At 35.5% G+C, this 16,901-nt stretch overlaps 1 protein-coding gene across 2 annotated transcripts in view; it reads right to left on the reverse strand.

The window, feature by feature from the left end:
• The window catches only part of TRHDE (thyrotropin releasing hormone degrading enzyme), a 394,213-nt gene that overhangs the window by 36,729 nt on the left and 340,583 nt on the right, over window positions 1-16,901 (reverse strand). For both annotated transcript variants that reach the window (XM_082418907.1, XM_082418908.1), the window contains exons 13-15: window positions 2,957-3,104; window positions 984-1,081; window positions 410-517 (exon numbers count right to left, since the gene is read on the reverse strand). In XM_082418907.1, the coding sequence (XP_082275033.1) occupies window positions 410-517; window positions 984-1,081; window positions 2,957-3,104 (354 nt within the window). The remainder of the gene's footprint in view (window positions 1-409; window positions 518-983; window positions 1,082-2,956; window positions 3,105-16,901) is intronic.

Here is a 16,901-nt window from a genome sequence, read left to right on the forward strand (position 1 = left end):
TTAGTTTTTAATGTTAACATTTGCTATGCTACTTCATTTATATCAAATGCTCACAGTTGTTTTATAAATAAATACCACAACCTTTCTAAAGAACCTTAGAGTCTGACCTAAATTTAATTATTTTGTTCTCATGGGATAGCAAAGCTATCAAAATTTAAAATACGGTGACACCCTATATTTAAAGAATAAGTCTGGATTAAGAAAGGTAGTTTAAAAGTACATAAAACATTCCAAAGATATGTGTATTGTGGCTTTCATGCTGTTGCTTTGTAAGCTGTGAACCTGAAACAAAGTTTTGCAGTGTTTTTTTCTTGTCTTGTTTTTCTCCAGTTGATAAATGGAATGTGTCCACTGAGAATCTGAAAGCAGTATGAATCATAACAGAAATACAGGATTTGGTTCAACTTACCTGTTTCTGTTGCTGGAAATCCAATCTGAAATAAGCGTTGATGCCTGTTGGTGACAGTGCTTGTTGCCAAAACTACATGCTAGCATTATAACTTCTCTACGTAGCTCTCTGGGTATCATCAAAAGGAAAAGAAAAATTAACAAACAGTGTTAATATCTAGAGAGAAAAGGAAACTCGTTACACTACATTGCAGTAGATAAGTAAATAATTAGCACAAAATTAATTTTCAGATATGGAAATTCCATTTTGCTGAGCAAGAGATAACTAAGCAGGGTAGAAGTTATACATAAAGAGGTCTTCTCTGGAAACAGTACTATAGTGAGGGGTATGGGTTCAGATCTCAACTTTACCAATAGAGGCAGATCTTAAATTAAAACATGGCAAAGAAAAGCCTTTGTTCTCAGTACCAGGTGGTGGAAACTGTGTTGCCCATCAGAAGTCCTCCCAGGAGAGGGAAACGAAAGATGCAGAATGAAAGAAAGATCGTCTCATGCTGCTAAAGTCACAATGGTTTTAGTGGTGTATTACTGTACAGTTCTGGGGGAAAAAAGCAAATGAGAAAATAAAACCATACTCATGTTGGTAGGCTGCTTGAACAAGAGATCCATTAAAATTGCTTTTTGGCCAACCAAGCTTGATGTACGTTGTTGCAACTTGCTTTAAAATATATTCCTAAATGGGGGGGTAGGAGAAATAAAGATAATATCATTTTCAAATCGCTCCATGCTGACAATTAAAATTATACAGTAAAATTAAAATATTTTCTAAATGAACCAACTTTGAAATATCAGTAAAATTATGGGCATGGTAATGCTCTATTATAATTTTATTCAACTTGATATGTCAAATATAGAAAATTAGTGTAAAATACAGTTGCAGTGATAGAAGTCTACTCTTTACTTCCTACTGAACAATTAAGTAATTTGCACTATTAAATATTTGAGGTGATAATTTTTGTAGCAGAACAAGGAAAGTGAGGAATATTGATAATGAATCCATACATACATATATACAAATGTATGTAGATATAGTTTATGAAAATGAGCACCTAATATTTATGTGTTTTATGTCAATAGACCATATTTAATGCAAAACTGTTCTATAAGCCCAGTCAATAGCCTAGCCTTTTTGAACCTGACGTACACAGAACACTCTTTAGTAAAATGATGTGGTATTTCAAAGTCAAAATCCATTCATCTAATGATATATTTAACTATCAGTAGCAAGGTAAGATATGCTCTCCTCACTTTAATGTGGTCCTTGGATTCTGTCAATGGAACGAAAGCACTGAAATTACAGTAAAAGCAATTCTTAACTTTTATTGAAAATGAGGTGTCTGACATGATATACTCTTCTAAAGTACAAATATATACAAAAATGTATTTTACTTTACATAAGTTTAATATTGCAGTGTCTCTGTGTTAAGAAGAAAAGAGAAGAGTAATAAGTCCTTCTCCAGCCGATAAAAATTATACCATAACTGTAATGATACATTTCCACGCATGTCTGTTTCAAGGGCTTAGACAAAACTAACAACAATGAACAGTCAAGCCAGGATTATTCCCATTTAAAAAAATATTAAAACAGAGGTGCTTTCATGTAGGTTTAGGATAAAATAGAAAGAAGCAACTCTTACGGACATCACACAGTTTAGATGGCTCTAATAAACAGATTTCATGTCACAGCAATCTAGTCTCGAGTCATTCCAAATGTGTAGGTTAATTAGCAGAGCCAGTATGTCATAAATTAGGATGATTTTATAAGACACAGGGCAGAGTCTTAAAATAACTAAAAGGAAATAAATAGTGCCCAAAGGTGATAGGAGTTACAGAGACATATTCTCATATGCAAAGCTTCACTGGTGATAAGAAATTTTGGAATCAAAAGCTCATTAGCAGTACTTAATCCTAATCTTATTCAAAATGATTATTACATTAGATTAGGTGGTGTCAGCAGTGCAATTCTGGTTTTCCAGTCTTCAAGCTTAGAAAATCTGGTCAGGTAACATTTTGGAATGTTTGTCATGTCTTCAGGTCTATTTGGATTATCTGTTGTTTGCTCTCCTATATCCCCTTGGACCCAATTATGAATGGGCTTTTGCCTCAATGTTGATCTTATCCTTGTTAATTAAGGAAGTGAATTGAATTTACTATGCCCTTTTGGTTAAAAATAATGACTAAGAATCTTTACTGAAACTATCTATATTCTGTGAAGATCTTTGTATCCCTCTCCCCAGGTTAAGTCCTTTGTGAACACAGAGCCCTTTAACTCTAGGGAAGTAAGTTTGAACTTTAAGGATGTGCCATGTGTATTTGTTCTTAAATTTTGAGGCATTTAAGCTTAATTGACACTTTCAGGCTAGAACAAAAAGTAGCATGTATTACATTCCTTCTTCAAGAATTTGCCATTAGTGTTGCACAGAAGATCAGGACAAAAATAGCACAAATTAGAAGGAACTAAAATAACTCAGGATAAGTTGAATATAGTAGATAATGAGAAAACAGATTATCTTCTGAAAATAAGAAAGAAGAAAATATATCTTTTTACATTGAAGACATTGTATTTCTCCATGCGGTCCAGTAATTTATCTAGAGGATAAAGAGCTCGGCTGGCGGCATGCCAAGGAAGAAAATCCTTCTCCTCAGACAGGTATCTGATAATCTCCAGGGGAATATTCTGAGGCAAATAGCCAGCTCTGCACAGCCAAAAAAGTTAATGTTAATTATATGCAGAAAAGATACATGATGATGCAAAAATGAAGATTTTACTTATGCAAATAAAAGGCAGAAGGCAAGATTCATCACAGTATAAAGAAGCCATACTCAGTACTATAAAAATAAAATTACTCACTTTTTAAATATAGTCCTACTTAGGATGCCAATGTCCCTTGATATATACAGAGTTGGAGAGTTAAAAATTTGAATGAACACAAAAATATCAGAATGAATATTTTTAAAAAGGAAAGAATTGTGGAATTTGAATAAATCAACTCTAGGTATTTTCCTTCACGGAAACATTTCAGCAGTCACAAGTAACTGAAAATAATTGATTACTGAAATGAAATTCTGGTTTCTCAATGCATTCTCTTTACTTTTCATGTAGCTCTGTATAATGATATTTAATCCAGGTTGTTTTCAAAAGGATAATCAAATTAAAATAGCAATTTACAGTTTTGACTGTATCTATGTTACATTACCATACAAGCATTCTTCAAACCTTCCTGTTTAAAAAAATAAATGCTTTCTATAACACCTATGAAGATCAGAGTTAGATTTTAAGTCCAAATTACAAAAATGTTAAAGAAATAGACTCTTCCCATTTATTATTTTCAATAGATGCTGTGTCACTGTGGGGACCAATGTCAGATTCTTTGGAAAATATGAAACTGTAGCTTTTTAAAGCTATCTGAACACATGCTGCCCACATTTAAAGAGGGTATATCCAAAAAAGAAGTGATTACATATAAAATCTACAGTAGATTGCATATAAAATCCTTGCAAATCAAAGCAATATAAATGACAGTACCCAGTACATTAAAAGATGGCCTTAGCCTTGATGTCCCTGACACTATGTATTTTGCTGAATTTTTTTACATTAATAATCAACTGAATGCAGACTTTTAACACAGGGGATAGGTAAATATGAAAGCAACCAAAGCCCGGTTATCTTCTTTACCTACATTTCACACCATTAGTCTTTGTGGCATCACAAAATTAGATGGACCTTTTTATTTGTGTTTGGTAGAAGGCAGACAGGGAGAGAGCAAAGCCTTTTCTCATCTTCATTTCGAACAAGTTTGCCAGATTATTTAGTCTTTACTTGTGTGATAAGCAAAAACTACTCTAAAGACAAATATTAACTTGCAGCTGTGTTTATAATGTTCATAATAAAGACCAATTCTGAAGATTATTGGATTTAATAAATGAACGAGCATCACTCTAATGATTTTGGTTCACTCCTGGTATAAGATCAACCACAGTTAATGTCTGACATAAACAAGAATGATAAAAATCACCCCAAATTTCTACATTTCCACAAAATTTCCTAGAGTTTGTATGATTTGGACTCCATCTAGATGTGTGCCACTTTTCTTGTACAGTTTCCATTTTATACATCCTTGCAGAAATAGCATGAAATTAGGCTAAGGCAGCAACAATTAAATAAGAAACTTCTTATTTTTGCTAATGTAGCACCATAATAAAACAGTTAAATTTTGCTTACAAGGGTTTTAAAAGTAATGATTTGGTTTTTTTCCTTAAAAGTAACACAGCTTCCAGTATTTCAGATTTCATAATTTGTTTCCCCTGAACTTTTAATTCTAGATATTCATTAGCATGGTGGTCATAAATTTGCCTCCCCTAAAATTATGTAATCCCTATGCCATGGATTATATAATTTTAGAGTTGAAGCCATTATTCTTTTGTTAAGGAAACAAGAAAAATAAGGTATTAAAAAAAAAGAACCTTTAGTATGTAGCTAATTTATTAGGGCCCTTCAAATAAGTTTGGAAAATCAAGAAAGGTGTTTGGGTCTATTTTCTCACAGATTTAAATATACTACCTTATGTCAGTTACAATTTTTTATGTTTCACTTCTTCTCTATACATGGATGGACATCTTTCAATGACTTACGTTTTGTGAGAAATATGACTACAAATTAAAAAGTATGACAAATAATGTTGTGAAAAGAGACTTGGACCCAAGAAAGAGCATGAAACTGAGGACGAGCCTGGAACCATGAGTGCCTCCTGAACAATTAAACAAATTCATCTCTCCAAGCCCCACATTCCTTATCTGTGAAATAAGAGGGTTGAACTAGGAGATATCTTTTTTAGCTCCAAAATCCTTTTATTCTAACCTACTTATCTATAATTTAGCCTGCTGAAAAAATTATTACCACAATATGGGCATAATGTATTTGTTTAAAATTTTGAAAAAAAAACCTTATAATTTTTATATTCCCCACTCTTCAATTGTTTGATATGTTATGTGCAAATCTTCTAAGAGTCAGAGCTTGGATCTAGGTTTTACAGGTCATCTGACACAGTGTTAGAAAATTAAAGCAAAGCAAGCCTAATAGATATTCGAAATAATGACAAGACAAGTAAAGAAAAGTATTCATTAAATGAAGAAATGGAGCAGGTTCTGTTTTGAGTGCTTATGCCAAAAATTGCTAACTGCTCACCAAAATCCACGTTCTCCTCTACTTCCTGGAATAGAGTATAATTACTATTCCCTTGGTAGTTATGTGTGGTCACGTGACTAAGCCCTAGCCTGTAGAATATAAGAGTTCCTCACTGTCAAGGTCAGCTCATAGACATCTTTCATTAGCTCCTCCATGTTCTTTTTCCCTAAAATGAATCTTCCAGGGTGACCTTGTATTGAACTCTTGTATTGAACATGTCAGAAACCACCTGGGTCTCTGGATGACTGCATCCCCAAGTACCAGTTCTCACACCCAGTTCTGTTATGTGAGCAGGAAATACACTTCTATTGTTTTTGATCCGAATATATGTTTGGGTCTATTTTTTTTTAAAGCAGTTAGCTTCTCTAATGCAGTCCTCAAATAGAATAAGAAACAGATTACACTCAAATTGCCCTCATTTTGCGCTGTTACAAACATATGTAAGTAATCATCTACTATATAATTCAATATACTTTCATTTAGCCTACTAAATCAAAATATGTAGCTATACTCAATTGGATAATAGGATAATCAGCTTCATTGCAAAATTAAGACTTGTAAGAGATAATGTTGGTGAATAAGTTACCTAGTTTAGATATGTGTTTGTGTAATTGGCTGGTAATGATATCTGTGATTACTACTACTGATAAAGTAATCAATATAGGGGAAGTGTGTGGAATCCCAGTGAATGGAACATGACATTAGCTCAAAGTAATCAGACCAGAAGGGAGCACACTTAGGGGCCTGATGCTGAAATGCAGTTTCCTTAAATTTGCATCATCACAGGGAAATGTTGCTAAAAAATGGGGGGGGGGTGGAATTAGCAAATTTAAAGAATATTTCATGTATAACTAAATGTGTTTTATTAATCTTTTAGGAAGAAATTGTAGATGATATTTATATTCTCTACTGTTGAGGTAGGGCTTGGCATAAGAAATGAGTTAGGAATCAAGAAAAGACAATGGAGAAGAGAAGCAAATGAGGAAAGTTTAAGAAATGGATAAAAGATTGCATATTGCACCTATACAGTTCTTCCTCCCATCCCTGCCCCTCCAACACACATACCCTCCCCTCCTCCTTCTCTAATTTATGGGAGCTGGCAATGAAATATATTTTTAGGCATACAAGAGAATATTTTTATAAGAAGGAGATTAAAACCAGACTATATTAACTGATGTTAAAGTGCACTGATCTTAGCTGGCTTTGTTTTCACCTAAGATTCAAAACTACTTTTTAAAAGCTGCTCTGAATTCCTGTGAATGTTAGCTCTTAAATCTACTATGATGGGTGGCTTGTAAACAAATAACCTATTTTACCATGATTTTTCTTTAAAAGCCATTGGTTTCTGGGTGCTTGAAACTTAGGAAAAAATAGAAAGCACAATCTTCAGACTTTTCAGAGCATCATATTCCAGTTTTCATTAATTGAATATTCATTTAAAGCCAATAAATAGCCTACTACATTATTTCACCCTATATGGAGAAGGTACTGTAACTGTCCCTTAGGGCATAGATTTTTAAAGCAATTACTGAAATGCTTAATTAAGAAGTTTACTATTTTATCTATTATTCTTTGTTATTCATTATTAAAAGACTTTAATGTGCTCTTTGTGGGAAGATCCTATGGTGGAGATTGAAAATTCCACTAGTCCTCGGAGTACCATAGAATAAAGAGGAAACTACACAGGAGAGTTATCTGTGTCAACCATGGGTCCATTTGGTCATTCCCTAGAGAAAATAAAGATATGATTCAGGCACTGGCAACTGTTGCCTGCAGCAGAGGTGAAAAGGAAGTTACAGTCGGCCCTCCACATCCACGGGTTCTGCATCAGTGGATTCAACCAACTGTAGATAAAAAATATTTGGGAAAAAATATGCCAAAATTACAGAAAGTTCCAAAAGGCAAAACTTGAATTTGCTGCGTACTGACAAATACTTACATGATATTTACATTGTATATGGTATTATAAGTATTAATCTAGAGATGATTTAAAGTATCCTGGATGATGTACGCAGGTTATATGCAAATACTATGCCATTTTATATAAGGGACCTGAGCACTGGAGGATTTTTGTATTTGTGGGGGTTCCTGAAACCAGTCCCTGAAGGATACAAAGGGACGGCTATACTTACTTGCAGCCCCACAAAATTACGAACATTAAGTTGTACAAAAAGGAGTCTCATAGTCCGTTGTCCTCCTGTTGCTTTTCTTCCAGGAAGCCCTCTCCCAAAACTGACTTAGGCACCTATTTTCTGACCTCACATAACACCCCTATTCATAATAAATATCATGATATTAATCAGAATTTTATCATGATACTATCTTTCTCACTCACTGGACTTAGATCTGTAAGGAAATGAAGCATTCTTTTTACCCATCTTTTTATCCCCATAGCCTACTGCAGAATCTAGTTCAAAATAGGCACTCAATATTGTAAGTTCAAGATGGCAGAGTAGAAGGACGTGCGCTCACTCTCTCTTGCGAGAGCACCAGAATCATAACTAACTGCTGAACAATCATCAACAGGATGATGGAACTCACCAAAAAAGATACCCTACATCCAAAGACAAAGGAGAAGCCACAGCGAGATGGTAGGAGGGGCTCAATCACAATAAAATCAAATCCCATAACTACTGGGTGGGTGACTCACAAACTGGAGAACAATTATACCACAGAAGTCCACCCACTGGAGTGAAGGTTCTGAGCCCCACGTCAGGATTCCCAACCTGGGGGTCTGACAGGGGGAGGAGGAATTCCCAGAGAATCAGACTTTGAAGGCTAGCAGGATTTGATTGCAGGACTTCAACATGTCTGGGGCAAACAGAGACTCCACTCTTGGAGTGTGCACATCAGGACCCGGGGGAAGGAGCAGTGACCCCATAGGAGACTGAACCAGACCTACCTGCTAGTATTGGAGGGTCTCCTGCAGAGGTGGGGGGTGGCTGTGGCTCACCACGGGGACAAGGACACTGGCAGCAGAAGTTTTGGGAAGTACTCCTTGGCGTGAGCCATCCCAGAGTCCACCATTAGCCCACCAAAGGTCCTGTAGGCTCCAGTGCTGGGTCACCTCAAGCCAAATGATCAACAGGGAGGGAACTCAGCCCCACCCATCAGCAGACAAGCAGATTAAAGTTTTACTGAGCTCTGCCCACCAGAGCAACAGCCAGCTCTACCCACCACCAGTCCCTCCCATCAGGAAGCTTGCACAAGCCTCTTAGATAGCCTCATCCACCAGAGGGCAGACAGCAGAAGCAAGAAGAACTACAATCCTGCAGCCTGTGGAACAAAAACCACATTCACAGAAAGATAGACAAGATGAAAAGGCAGAGGGCTATGTACCAGATGAAGGAACAAGATAAAACCCCAGAAAAACAACTAAATGAAGTGGAGATAGGCAACCTTCCAGAAAAAAATATTCAGAATAATGATGGTGAAGATGATCCAGGAGTTCAGAAAAAGAATGGAGGCAAAGATCGAGAAGATGCAAGAAATGTTTAATGAAGACCTAGAAGAATTAAAGAACAAACAAACAGAGATGAACAATACAATAACTGAAATGAAAAATACACTAGAAGGAATCAATAGCAGAATAACTGAGGCAGAAGAATGGATACGTGACCTGGAAGACAGAATGGTCGAAATCACTGCCGCAGAACAGAATTAAAAAAAAGGAATGAAAAGAAATGAAGACAACCTAAGAGACCTCTGGGACAACAGTAAATGCACCAACATTCCCATTATAGGGGTCCCAGAAGGAGGAGAGAGAGAAAGGACCTGAGAAATTATTTGAAGAGATTATAATCGTAAACTTCCCTAATATGGGAAAGGAAATAGCCACTCAAGTCCAGGAAGCACAGAGTCCCAGGCAGGATAAACCCAAGAGAAACACACCGAGACACATAGTAATCAAACTGACAAAAATTAAAGACAAAGAAAAATTATTAAAAGCAACAAGGGAATAACAACAAATAACATACAAGGGAACTCCCATAAGGTTAACAGCTGATTTCTCAGCAGAAACTCTACAAGTCAGAAGGGAGTGGCATGATATATTTAAAGTCATGAAAGGGAAGAACCTACAACCAAGACTACTCTACCCAGCAAGGATCTCATTCAGATTTGATGGAGAAATCAAAAGCTTTACAGACAAGCAAAAGCTAAGAGAATTCAGCACCACCAAACCAGCTCCACAAAAAATGCTAAAGGAACTTCTTTAAGTGGGAAACACAAGAGAAGAAAAGGACCTACAAAAACAAACCCAAAACAATTAAGAAAATGGAAATAGGAATATACGTATCAATAATTACCTTAAATGTGAATGGTTTAAATGCTCCAAACAAAACACACAGGCTCGCTGAATGGATACCAAAACAAGACCCATATATATATGCTGTCTACAAGAGACCCACTTCAGATCTAGGGACACATACGACTGAAAGTGAGGGGATGGAAAAAGATATTCCATGCAAATGGAAATCAAAAGAAAGTTGGGGTAGCAATACTCATATTCGATAAAATAGACTTTAAAATAAAGAATGTTACAAGAGACAAGGAAGGACACTACATAATGATCAAGGGATCAATCCAAGAAGAAAATATAACAATTATAAATATATATGCACCCAACACAGGAGCACCTCAACACATAAGGCAAATGCTAACAGCTATAAAACAGGAAATCGGCAATAACACAATAATAGTGGGAGACTTTAACACCTCACCTACAGCAACGGACAGATCATCCAGACAGAAAATTAATACGAAAACACAAGCTTTAAATGACACAATAGACAAGATAGATTTAACTGATATTTATAGGACATTCCATCCGTAAACAGCAGATTACGCTTTCTTCTCAAGTGGACACAGAACATTCTCCAGGATAGATCACATCTTGGCTCACAAATCAAGCCTTGGTAAATTTAAGAAAATTGAAATCATATCAGGCATCTTTTCCGACCACGACTCTATGAGATTAGAAATCAATTACAGGGAAAAAGATGTAAAAAACACAAACACATGGAGGCTAAACAATACGTTACTACAAAACCAAGAGATCACTGAAGAAAACAAAGAGGAAATCAAAAAATACCTAGAAACAAATGACAATGGAAACACAACCTATCCAAAACCTATGGGATGCAGCAAAAGCAGTTCTAAGAGGGAAGTTTACAGTAATACAGTCCTACCTCAAGAAACAAGAAAAATCTCTAATAAACAATCTAACCTTACACCTAAAGGAACTAGAGAAAGAAGAACAAACAAAACCCAAAGTTAGTAGAAGGAAAGAAATCATAAAGATCAGAGCAGAAATAAATGAAATAGAAACAAAGAAAACAATAGCAAGGATCAATAAAACTAAAAGCTGGTTATTTGAGAAGATAAACAAAACTGATAAAACTTTAGCCAGACTCATCAAGAAAAAGGGGGAGAGGACTCAAATCAATAAAATTAGAAATGGAAAACGAGAAGTTACAATGGACACTGCAGAAACACAAAGCATCATAACAGATTACTACATGCAACTCTATGCCAATAAAATGGACAATCTGGATGTAATGGACAAATTCTTAGAAAGGTATAACCTTCCAAGACTGAACCAGGAAGAAATAGAAAATATTAACAGACCAGTCACAATTAATGATATTGAAACTGTGATTAAAAATTTTCCAACAAACAAAATCCAGGACCAGATGGCTTCACAGGTAAATTCTATCAAACATTTAGACAAGAGCTAACACCCATCCTTCTCAAACTCTTCCAAAATATAGCAGAGGGAGGAACACTCCCAAACTCATTCTACGAGGACATCACCCTGATACCAAAACCAGACAAATATATTACAAAAAAAGAAACTTACAGAAAATATCACTGTTGAATATAGATACAAAAATCCTCAACAAAATACTAGCAAACAGAATCCAACAACACATTAAAAGGATTATACACCATGATCAGGTGGGATTTATCCTTGGGATGCAAAGATTCTTCAATATATGCAAATCAATCAGTGTGATACACCATATTAACAAATTGAAGAATAAAAACCATATGATCATCTTGATAGATGCAGAAAAAGCTCTTGACAAAATTCAACACCCATTTATGATAAAAACTCTCCAGAAAGTGGGCATAGAGTGAACCTACCTCAACATAATAAAGGCCATATATGACAAACCCACAGCAAACATCATTCTCAAATGTGAAAAACTGAAAGCATTTCCTCTAAGATCAGGAACAAGACAAGGATGTCCACTCTTGCCACTATTATTCAACATAGTTTTGGAAGTCTTAGACACAGGAATCAGAGAAGAAAAAGAAATAAAAGGAACCCAAACTGGAAAAGAAGTAAAACTCTCACTGTTTGCAGATGACATGATACTATATACATAGATAATCCTAAAGGTGCCACCAGAAAACTACTAGAGCTAATCAATGAATTTGGTAAAGTTGCAGGATACAAAATTAATGCACAGAAATCTCTTGCATTCCAATAAACAACAAAAGATAAATTAAGGAAACAATCCCATCCACCATTGTAACAAAAAGGATAAAATACCTAGGAATAAACCTACCTAAGGAGACAAAAGACCTGTACTCAAAAACACTGATGAAAGAAATCTAAGATGACACAAACAGATGGAGGGATATACCATGTTCTTGGATTGGAAGAATCAATATTGTGAAAATGATTATTCTACCCAAAGCAATCTACAGATTCAATGCAATCCCTATCAAATTACCAGTGGCATTTTTTACAGAACTAGAATAAAAAATCTTAAAATTTGTATGGAGACACAAAAGACCCCGAATAGCCAAAGCAATTTTCAGGGAAAAAAACAAGAGCTGGAGGAATCAGACTCCCTGACTTCATACTCTACTACAAAGCTATAGTAATCAAGACAATATGGTACTGGCACAAAAACAGAAATATAGATCAATGGAATAGGTTAGAAAGCCCAGAGATAAACCCACGCACCTATGGTCAACTAATCTATGACAAAGGAGGCAAGGATATACAATGGAGAAAAGACAGTCTCTTCAATAAGTGGTGCTGGGAAAACTGGACAGCTACATGTAAAAGAATGAAATTAGAACACTCCCTAACACCATACACAAAAATAAACTCAAAATGGATTAAAGACCTAAATGTAAGACCAGACACTATCAAACTCTTAGAGGAAAACATAGGAAGAACATGCTATGACATAAATCATAGCAAGATTTTTTTTGAAACCACCTCCTAGAGTAATGGATATAAAAACAAAAATGAACAAATGGGACCTAATGAAACTTAAAAGTTTTTGCACAGCAAAGGAAACTATAAACAAGATGAAAAGACAGCCCTCAGAATGGGAGAAAATATTTGCAAATGAATCAACAGACAAAGGATTAATCTCCAAAATATATAAGTAGCTCATGCAGCTCAATATCAAAAATACAAACAACCCAATCCAAAAATGGGCAGAAGACCTAAATAGACATTTCTCCAAAGAAGACGTACAGATGGCCAAGAGGCACATGAAAAGCTGCTCAACATCACTAATTATTAGATAAATGCAAATCAAAACTACAGTGAGGTATCACCTCACACCAGCTAGAATGGGCATCATCAGAAAATCTACAAACAACAAATGCTGGAGAGGGTGTGGAGAAAAGGGAACCCTCTTGCACTGTTGGTGGGAATGTAAATTGATACAGCCACTGTACATAACAGTATGGCGGTTCCTTAGAAAACTAAAAATAGAATTACCATATGACCCAGCAATCTCACTAGTGGGCATATACCCAGAGAAAACCATAATTCAAAAAGACACATGCACCCCAATGTTCATTGCAGTGCTATTTACAATAGCCAGGTCATGGAACCTAAGTGCCCATCAACAGACGAGTGGATAAAGAAGATGTGGTACATATATACAATGGAATATTACTCAGCCATAACAAGGAACGAAATTGGGTCATTTGTAGAGACGTGGATGGACCTAGAGACTGTCATACAGAGTGAAGTAAGTCAGAAAGAGGAAAAAAATATCGTATATTAACGTATGTATGTGGAATCTAGAAAAATGGTACAGATGAACCAGTTTGCAAGGCAGAAATAGAGACATAGATGTAGAGAACAAACGTATGGACACCAAGGGGGGAAAGTTAGCGGGGGTGGGGGGGAAGGTGGGATGAACTGGGAGGTTGGGATTGACATATATACACTAATATGTATAAAATCAAAAACTAATAAGAACCTGCTGTATAAAAAAATAATAATAAAATTTTAAAAAATAGGCACTTAATAAATGTTCCTCAAAACTAAATTAAATTATGGTAATAATGTCAGTTCTTAAAAACAAGCACATTTTACAAATATATTAAAATTTAAACAGAACCATATTTTTTAAATTAAGCATTTTCTAAGGTTAAACGATACCAGAAGGATGGAAAAATTCTATTGGAGTGATCTTTGTAGTATTTTTGCTCATCTTGTTTATTAATGATACACATGATAGAAGACAAGAAGGCCATTGCTAACTAGCCAATAGCTTTGAATAAGTTAGCCTATAATAAAGTAAAATAGCTTTATAGCCAGTGAGAAAGCAGAGGCATTATACAACATCTCTATACTTTATTTCTCTGATTAATAAATAACTCTCCTACTCTCCTTTATGTGTTATTTTATACCATGTATTTAAATAAATTGAGGGAGGGCTTGGAAATCTCTTCTCCTGGTCAGTAAATTGACAAGAGTGAATTACGTGATCTCTAAGTTCCCTCTTTCTGTAAACATTTAATAATTAAAAATAAAGCATCCAGAAATAATTTTTGCAACTTGTATAGTTCCACTACCACCACCACAACCATCCTTTTTTTCTCCACACACAAACTTGTTTCTTCATTTCCCAACATCATTTCTCAAGAAATCAGCCATGATCTAAATTCAGAGGGTCCTCTAGGCACTCAGTAATGTTAAGAAGCAAAGTCAATGTTTGGCCTTTAGTTGGAAAAGTCAACAGATGTTAGCTATTTTCCCCCAAAATGAAAAAGCCCTTAGCTTTACAACCAAAGTCAACTAATTTATTTAATTTTATTTTTTAGAAAACTATCAATTAGTATAAGCTATACTATATTGAGGAATTACTGTATTCCGCCTGCAATGCGTCGTTATGGAATGACATGTTTGTTTCAGTTTATCATCCTTAAAAGCTTCAAGATCAGTACTATTATGCCTTTTTTTTTTTTTAAGATAAAGAAGCTAAAGTTTACAGAAGAGAAGCACCTTGCTGAGCTCACCTGGCTAATAAGCGATAGGGATGGAATTCAAAGCCAGGACTGGCAAGAAAGCTCCCACTGGTTCCCCTGCATGAGTCTGCCTCCCCGAAACCCATCTGAAATAGGGTTAAAGGCTTTCTTTCTCCCTTTCTTTAACATCTGTTTACATGTCATGATCACAGCACTCATCGCCCTTAGACCAGAAGCGCAAATAAATAGCTAATAAAATCTCAGGGCTATGAAGGGAAATGAAGCAATATTAGGGAAAGGAGATTTACGGGGGAATAATTTAAATCGGGTGTTTAGGGAAAGGCCTCCCTGAAGACACCTGCATGAAGTGAGAGAACAGGCTGAGTGAATCTGGCAGGAGGCGAATTCTGATTGAGGAAACAGCAAGTTCAAAAGTCCTGAGACAGGAACAAATTTGGGATCTTGAAAGATAATAAAAGGGACTTTGTGGCTGAAGTGGAATAAGCCTGAGACAAAGAGTAGGGCCTGAGGTTGCAGAGGTTGGTGGTGCTAGATCATGAAGGCTCTAAATAATAAGGGCTTCAGATCATTTTTCTACAGGTGATGGGAAGCCACCGAAAGTTTTTGAGCTGGGAAATGACATGATCTGATTTATATTCGAAAAGGGTGACTCTAGCTGGAAGAGAGAGCAAACTCAAACTGCCACATGGTCTTCCAAGATGAGAATGAAGTGAAATATGATTTTCCAGTTGATCTTCTCTCTCTCACTACACAGACTATGCTTATGAGAAATATATAACCTCTTGAGTGAAATCGATGACATGAAAACAGACATAATGCTTTGTTTTGTTTTGTTTGTAAGGTAGGCTGTGCATGCGATTTGTTTTAGAAACAGTTTCTTATGCAGGTATCAGAAAAAAAAAATTCCAAAAGCTTATCCATGCATTATTTGTTGTTGCTCAATTGCTAAAAACAGCATCAGATGATATGGGAAGGTCATGGAGAAATCATTTAAACAATGAACACATTTTAAAAGAATATATAGTGTATATACAGGAAGCTGTATATTCCATTTTGAGTTAATTAGAAGATTTATTCCAGAATTTAAATACAGAAAATAGCCTGAAAGAACACCAGAAAAATTATCCATGTAGCTTATAATTTCCATGGAAAATACAACGCTTAAAGTTCGTATGGAATTCTGCTTTCTGGACAGTGAAATTTTCCAATGCTCTACAGAGCCACATGGGAGTAGGACGAATAAAAATTACAGCATGACTTTGCAGAGTTTGAGTTTACTGACATCAGGATATCAAATCATTAACCTAAAGGTCCATAAATCAGTGGAGCTTCTAACTTCCTATAAGGCTGTTTTCTTAGAGAAATGTGTGAATAATAGGAAACTAGGAAAGAGAAAAACATCACTCAAACCAAGTCACTTAAAAGTAACTGGGTATATCTCCTCTTGTCTAACATTTATGTCAAAGTTTTGTCTTTTATATAGATTTTATTACATTGTATGTAAGTTTATATATTTAACTTAATTTTCCATATTATTAGGAATTCCTCATAATTACTTTCAAATTAGTTCTAAGAATATTCTGTTGGGAAGATAAGTGCGGTTCACCATTGTTGAGTATTTTGGGTATATACATTTTTCATATCTTAAGTAACAGACCTATGAACATCTTTGTGCACAATGCTTTTACATATTCTGGATGATTTTCTTTGGATGGAACACCCAAATTCGAATTCTCATGTTACTAGTTATAACATATTCTGGTTCCTGGCAAATCTGAGTTCATGTTTTCAGGCATCATCAATCAGCCACTGGTCTCAGACAAAGGAAAAAAGGCAGTCACTGTGGTGGCCAACAGAGTCAGCACTCCCTATGTGCCAGTCCCTAGGCCAAGTGCTACACATACGTTATGTAATTAAAGCCTCATGACAATCTTCTGAGATTAGCAACATTACTATCCTCATCTTACAGATCAAAACTGAGGCTCAAAAAGGTTACTTAACCTCTCCAGGGTCATACTGCAAATAAGGATTTGCTGTTATTTGAATCCAATCT

The sequence above is a fragment of the Balaenoptera physalus genome (genome assembly GCF_965194825.1).
Source record: "Balaenoptera physalus genome assembly, chromosome: 13".
Classification (NCBI taxonomy): domain Eukaryota; kingdom Metazoa; phylum Chordata; class Mammalia; order Artiodactyla; family Balaenopteridae; genus Balaenoptera; species Balaenoptera physalus.